Here is a 6,466-nt window from a genome sequence, read left to right as displayed (position 1 = left end):
CCCCCCCCCCCCCCCTTTGGCTGATTCCATATTGACAACCATAACCCTCCGCTCGTCCGGCCTGGCCCGCGCAGGCGCAAGGCCCTCGATGCACAGCGCGAGGCCGCTGAGCGCGAAATGAATGAGAAGCTTCGGCGCAAGTACGGCACCCTCGGGGCGTCGGAGCGCGCCGCGGCCGAGACCTCCACCGACCCGATCGTCCAGCGCATCGTGGCACAGGCCCTGCGCGGCCAGCAGCAGCAACAGCAGCAAGCCCCACAGGCCCCGGGGGTGGATACCGGCTCCAGGTGCGCACTGGAAGGCGCACATGATGTGCCCATGTCAGACCGCGGGGCCGACTGACCAAAGACCGCCTCCGCCCTTTCCGCCTCCCGGGCTCCCGGCCGGTGCGCCCCCTGGCCACAGCCTCGCCATGTTGCCGAAGGACCGCGTCCGGCGGACCTACCTCACGTACAACCTGGCTCCTGGTCAATCCCAGGAGGAGGAGGACGCCGGGGGGGACCACGTGAATGCGGTCCCCGTGTCGCTGGTCCGCTCGAACCTGGTCACCGACTCCCTGAGCGAGACGCTGGACAGCATCAATGAGCTGCTGATCGAGCGCGTGTCGCAGTTGTTTTCGGCCGCCCGCCGGTCTGGGTCGGTTCCCGGGGGCGCCTCCTCGGCCTCGGAGCAGGGGGGCCGCGCGCGCGGCCCCGGCAGCCAGCTTGGCGTCAGCTCCCTGCAGCAGGCGACGGCCGCGGTGCGTCGTCGCCGGGAGGAGGAAGCCCGCGCGGCCCGCCGTGCCCAGGAGGAACAACAGGCCGCCGCCGCCGCCGCTGCTGCTGCTGCTGCTGCTGCCGAGAGGGAGGCTGCTGAGCGGGAGGCTGCCCAGAAGGCTGCCCCTCAGCCGGCCGACCATGACGCCATTGTCAGTCGCCTCCGGCGCCAACTGGGCAATGGCTCGGAGGAGGACGACGCGCCGGGTCTGTTTGGTGAGGGGGGAGATGACGACGATGATGACGAGTGCGTGACATGCGCCGGGTGCTTCTCACGGACCCTGAGAGGGGGGATAGAGAGGGAGGGAGAGGGAGAGCAAGAACGAAAGAAATGCTCGCTGCCTGCTTGTGGGCGGGCCATCTGTGACTGACCTCGGTACGGGGATCCCCCATGGCAGCATGTTCGCCCTACCGCCGGCCGGCGCGCCAGCTCCCGCACCCCCGAGTCTCCCAGCGACCCGGACCGGGCCCGGCACCCATGCCGTTGATGACGGTGCGTTTGCCGGTGCCCTAATTGGATGCTGCTCTGCGCGCTGCCCCTCTGACCGTTGTCTCCCCGTTGATTGGGCCTTCTTTTCTTTTATTCTTTTTTGTTTTTTTCATTCCCGGCACACGCACACACCGTGTGCGCGCAGAACGCCGCGACATCGACATGAAGGAGGTCGAGCGCCGGGCACGCGAGGCGTTCGATGCGTCACGCGGCTCGGCCGGGCTGTTTGCTTCGGACACCAGCCGGCCCGCGCCGGGCCGCGGCGCCGCTGCCTCGGACCCTGGCGCCGAGAAGAGCCGCCTCCATCGCCTGATTGCCTTCCAGCACCAGGGCCTGGCGGACGACGGCTCGGACTCGGATGACGCGCACATCCGTGACGAGATGGACTTGCTGCATGAGTCGGCCCGCGCGGCGTTGGAGAGCCGTGTGCAGCGCAGCCACGCGGCCGATTACGAAGTGGAAAGCTCCCTGCAGGCCCAACTGCCGGAGGATTTGGTCCGTGCTGAGCCGTGCCCGGCTGTCGATCTTGCCCTTTGGTCCATTCGCATTTGGCCCTTCTGCGGTTCCCCCGCGTCTCTTTCTGCCCCTGGCTGCCCCTCCCGGTGTCGGGATCTGACTCGCTGTGCGTGAATGCGCCCCCTACATACGTGCATGTGTGTGTGTGTGTCTGCCTGCGCGCCTCTTTGTAGGAGGATGAGCCAAGTGGCGCCCCCTCGTCTGCCAATCGGATCCGCACGCGTGCCTCCTTCGCCAGCGACATTGAATACCGCGAGTATGTGCGGAACTTGTCGCACTCGCATCTGTGCGTTTCCCCGTCTGCTGGGGGGGGGGGGGGGGGGAAAGCAGGCAGTCCGCGAGACTCCGGCCTGTTGGTTAGCCCACCCTCTCTCTCTCTCTCTCTCGCCCTTGCGCAAACATGCACACACATGCACGAATGTGCCATTGACCCTCATACCCTGCTCGCGTACACGCACAGCGAGCAAGCCGCCCAAACTCACGGGCTGGGCGGCCCAGCCGCCAGCGGCTCCAAGGCCAAGGTTGCCGCGCAGAAGGAACAACAGAAACTTGACCGCGAACTTGGCCAGGTATCGGCCTACATGGCCAGCAAGTATGGCAAGGGCCTGGCAACTGGCGCCGAGGCTGACAAACGCCCACCCACCAATGCCGAGTGCGCATGCCTTCGCCCCTCACTCGCTCAGCCCTTTCTCTCCGCGCCTGTCTCCTCCCGTCTCTCTGACCAGCGCCATGTCTGCCTCCCCCGCCCCAGTCCCAAGGACACCGAGGAGGATCCTTCGGCGGCTGGCGGCCACTCGCGCAAACGCATCCGCCTGTAAAATGGCCCGAGAGGGGAACTCTCCGCCGCCGCCGCCGTTGCCGCCGCCGCCGCCGCCGCCTCGCCCCTCCCCGTGCTCCCCGGCCCACGGCCATCCTAAATACACGCGCGAATGTATTTCCTACATCGGGCGAACGAGCCAACACCGTAATAGTACTCCAGACTGGGGCATGCGTTGGCAGCGTCAATTTAGTCTCGGCCGTTTGTCTACGCCGCCTGGGCTTCTCCCTGGGCGGCGGTCGGTGTATTCCCCCCCCCCCCCCCCCCCCCCCCCCCCCCCCCCCCCCCCCCGCCACGCCAGCGGGGGACATGAGCTCGCCGGCGTTGGGCAAAGAAACACCTGCGCCGTTTTGGACACCCCGGGCGACGACTCCAGAGAGGGTTGCCACCAGGCGAGGCTGGGGGGGGAGGGGGGGGGCGGTGGGACAGATCAGCGGAGCCTCGGGCGCGCCCGGGAGGTCTGGCGGTGGGCGTGAATGTGTCCGCCGCCATCCCTCCCGGCCATCACACTGGCATCCCGGAGCAGGGGGCGCGAGAGCATTGACGCCCGTACCTGTCCCCCGCCCCTGGGGAGGGGCAACAACACGCGAAGGGCTCACACGATTGGTGAAAAGCCAGGGGCCGGCCTCCAGGGAGGCATCCCTCGCGCCACCCCTCCCACCGACCGACGAAGGCCCGCCCCTTGCTCGCGTCTCCCCCCCCCCCCCTCCCCCTCCTACCCTCCCTTATCCTTCCTCGCCCCGCCTCCCTGCCCGCGCCTCACCATGTCCGGTCACGTTGAGATGGCTAAGACCCCGGTCGGCCCTGCGTCGTACTTCACCTTCCTGATGGCCGCCGCCGTGACCATGGGCTTCCCTCTGCGTGCGTCCTCTTGATTGCCTGATGTTGAGTGCGCGTCCGTTTGTATGTATGTGTGTGTGTCTCCTGGTGTGTCTGTGGGCATCCACGCACGAACACACGCACGCACGCATGCACGCACGCACGCACGCCTTGTTCGGTGCCACATACTCACCCATTTGCCCCGCGCGGTCGGTGCCTCCTCCAGTCAACCTGCTGCTCACCCGTGGCCAGCTGTCCAACCTGCCGCTGCTCATCCTGGCCGCCGTCGCCGCCGGTGCCCTCCTGATCAAGCCCTACAGCAGCGAGGCCAACAGCCGCCACTCCAAGTGCGTCATCCGCTTGCCAGCCAACGGTGGGCCCGGTCCATTGGCGTTGCATGCTGACGGAGACTAACCACGTTTGTCGGCCCCTCGTCCGGTGCTTTTGCGCGCGCGCGCGCGCGCGCCTGTGCACCCGTTCGCGTGCAGGATCGTCCGTGCCCTCCGGCCCAAGTCCACCGTTTCCGTACGACCTGCTTTCCGCATCCTCACTCCCGCTGCCGTCATTTTGCCGTGCGTCACACGTCGCCTCTGCCACCGTCCTCACACCCCCGCGCACCTGCTCCTGCTCCGGCTCAACCGCAGTACAACCAGCTGTCGGAGATGGCTGTTTCCCCGGCGGTCGCCTATGCCATTGGCTCGGTCAACCTGATCTACATCATCGTCTACATCTTCGTCCATGCCCTGACCCCGCTGCCCGGCCTGCTGTGCGTGCTCGTCGCCAGGCCGCTCCTTTCGCCCTCCCTTGGCCCTCGTCTCCCGACGCTAACCCCCCTCCCCCTCACTGGGTCCCGGCCCTCTGCCCTAGCCACGGCATCACCTCCATCATCGCCCCGGCCGCTGCGGTCTTCCTTCTGACCAAGAACTAGAACCGCTCGCTCGCCCTCGGTGTCCCCCCTCCTCCCCGCGCTCCGTCCCTCCCCCCCCCCTCCCAAGGGCGGAGGAGCAGGAGGGAGGGCCATATGCCTCCCGATTGTCCTCTCCATCGCACACACGTGCGCGCCCTTGCCGGGACGGGGCCGGTGTTGCGCTCTCCCCTGCGCCCGCCGGCCCTTGTCCCCCTCGTGTAGTTGAAACAACAAAAGTACCAAATCTCTATGGCCGCCATGAAAGGGGCGGAGGGTGAGGGGGCCCACGCAAGAGCGGCGCCGGATACAGGGGGGGGCGGGGGAGGCCGGGAGAAGGGGGAGTAGCACAAAAGTCGAACAAAACTAGTCCGCCCGGGTGTGACCCGGCGTGGCCGGGCCAGCATCGTCTCCCTCCTCGATCACTTCGCGGCGCCCGAGGCGCTCGAGCACCGCGATCAGAGCATACTCCCCGAGGCGATACCCGAGCAGGTTGAACCACAGGTCCCAGAGGAGATTGACCACGCGCTTGGGCCGGCGAGAAATGCGACCGGGAGGGGGAGAGCAGGAGGAGAGGAGGACATGCAGGGGTCAGCGATGCCGACAAGCAAAAAAAGGTGAAGCAGAGTGAGTCTGGGAGGGGGGGGGAGGGGGGAGGCAAGCAAGGGGGGCGCAAAGGGAGGAGGAACAACACACCTCGCGCCAAAACTGGTCGATCAGGCCGCCCATCAGCCACTCGACCACCTCCCACAGGATGCCATACATCATCAGGGTCCCCATGCGGCCGGGGTAGAGGAAGCCACAGACCGCGAACCACAGAACATGGAGGAAACTCCACAGGTCGATGGACACCAGCGGGCCATTGATGCCGAGCGAGGACAGCGGGTCGTAGGGCGGCTGCCCGGCGGCCAGGTCACGCCCGCGGTTGAAGTAGTACGAGCTCAAGTGGATGCAGGCCAAGCAGAGGAGCGACGCCGAAAGCCCGTACACGTGGAGCTTGGCCGCAATCCCGGGGAAGAGCGTGGCCGCGGTGGGAGGCGCATCGTTGGGGGCTTTGGGCCGCGACCGCCTGGCAGCGGGGCCGGCCCCGGCAGCGGAGGCGGTCCGGAGGGGAGCAGAGACATTGGGGCCCGTCGGGTGGCCTTGCGCGGTGGGCGCCCGCCGCCGCGGTCCCGATCGGCCCGAGGAGGTGGACATGGGTCAACAGCGACGGCCGGTGAGGGAGGGGAGAGAGCTGGACAGGGAGGGAAAGAGAGGGAGGCGACGCGCGGCAAAGACGCGCGAAAAGGGAAGGAGGGACAAGGGGGTGGCACGAGGGGTGGGAGCTTGCAAGTGGCGAAGTGACACAATTATCGAGATTCCCATGCAGCCTGGCCCCTTGAGAGAGAGAGAGAGAGAGAGAAGAGAGAGAGAAGAGAGAGAGAGAAGAGAGAGGGAAAGCGGGCGAGAGGGGCCGAACTGAGGCGTGACCCCGACGCCCGCCTGGCCCTCTTGGTCGGCGACCTGCGGCTGGGAAAAGTGGGGGTGGGGGGGGGGGGGCAAGCCAGCCGGCAGCGGATGGATGCCCTGGCCGCCGGGGTCCTCGCCGGGGCGATCGGCTGGAACGCGAGCGACTAGCGTGTCCCGGGGCCGTCGCACGTGACTAGCGAGAAGGCTGCCCCGTGCCCTGAGGAGGGGAGCTCCCTGGCATCGGGGGCCCCTCGGGGGGGGGGGGGGGGGGGGGATATTTTCCCTGAGGCGGGCGCGCGGGCCTTCGCGCAACTAAGGAAGGACACAGGCCCGCGACGCCGCAGGCGCCGAGTGAGCAGGATCTCGCCGGGCCGCAGTCTAGGGCACCTTTGCTTACTCATCCACCCGGGGGCGAGTCATCTCCGGCCAGCGAGGAGTCCCGCCAGTCAGTCATCCCCCCCCCCCTCTGTCCGGCCCGGGGCGCCGTGCGTGAGTGGTGCGCGGATGTGCCGGGTGCGCGCGCCGAATGCCCATCCCCCTCTCGCGCGTGGTCGGACAAATCCCCACTTGTGTATGTGACATTGGTATTGTTTGTATTGTGCAGGACGGGGCAGGGGGGGGGGGGGGTAAAGAGAAGGAAAGAAGACAATGGCGGCGCATGCGCATGTGCGCGATCGGCTGGATCAATGCGAGGGCACGCCTGCGGGGGAGGGGAG

At 67.7% G+C, this 6,466-nt stretch overlaps 3 protein-coding genes across 3 annotated transcripts in view; 2 read left to right on the top strand and 1 right to left on the bottom strand.

The window, feature by feature from the left end:
• H696_04289 (hypothetical protein) overlaps positions 1–2,629 on the top strand; it is a gene marked incomplete at its 5' end in the record, with an annotated part of 3,715 nt that extends 1,086 nt beyond the window's left edge. Inside the window, 7 exons of the mRNA XM_009498166.1 lie at positions 75–287; positions 406–1,002; positions 1,154–1,248; positions 1,391–1,740; positions 1,935–2,047; positions 2,222–2,413; positions 2,513–2,629. Of these exons, the coding sequence (XP_009496441.1) occupies positions 75–287; positions 406–1,002; positions 1,154–1,248; positions 1,391–1,740; positions 1,935–2,047; positions 2,222–2,413; positions 2,513–2,579 (1,627 nt within the window). The 3' untranslated portion in view covers positions 2,580–2,629. The remainder of the gene's footprint in view (positions 1–74; positions 288–405; positions 1,003–1,153; positions 1,249–1,390; positions 1,741–1,934; positions 2,048–2,221; positions 2,414–2,512) is intronic.
• A 654-nt stretch (positions 2,630–3,283) lies between these two features.
• H696_04288 (hypothetical protein) lies at positions 3,284–4,554 on the top strand. Its single transcript, XM_009498165.1, has 5 exons — positions 3,284–3,439; positions 3,624–3,744; positions 3,886–3,922; positions 4,042–4,163; positions 4,265–4,554. The coding sequence occupies exons 1-5, from the start codon at positions 3,343–3,345 to the stop codon at positions 4,323–4,325; spliced, it is 438 nt and encodes a 145-aa protein (XP_009496440.1). The 5' UTR covers positions 3,284–3,342; the 3' UTR covers positions 4,326–4,554.
• On the bottom strand, positions 4,542–5,658 carry H696_04287 (hypothetical protein). Its single transcript, XM_009498164.1, has 2 exons — positions 4,998–5,658; positions 4,542–4,829 (listed from the first exon to the last, which is right to left on the bottom strand). Exons 1-2 carry the CDS (start codon positions 5,496–5,498, stop codon positions 4,668–4,670), a joined length of 663 nt encoding a protein of 220 aa, XP_009496439.1. The 5' UTR covers positions 5,499–5,658; the 3' UTR covers positions 4,542–4,667.
• Positions 5,659–6,466: the final 808 nt, after the last annotated feature.

Source organism: Fonticula alba (genome assembly GCF_000388065.1).
Source record: "Fonticula alba strain ATCC 38817 unplaced genomic scaffold supercont2.7, whole genome shotgun sequence".
NCBI classification, from domain to species: Eukaryota; order Rotosphaerida; family Fonticulaceae; genus Fonticula; species Fonticula alba.
The sequence above is the reverse complement of the archived record's forward strand: the minus strand, read 5'-3'. Positions and strand labels throughout refer to the sequence as shown.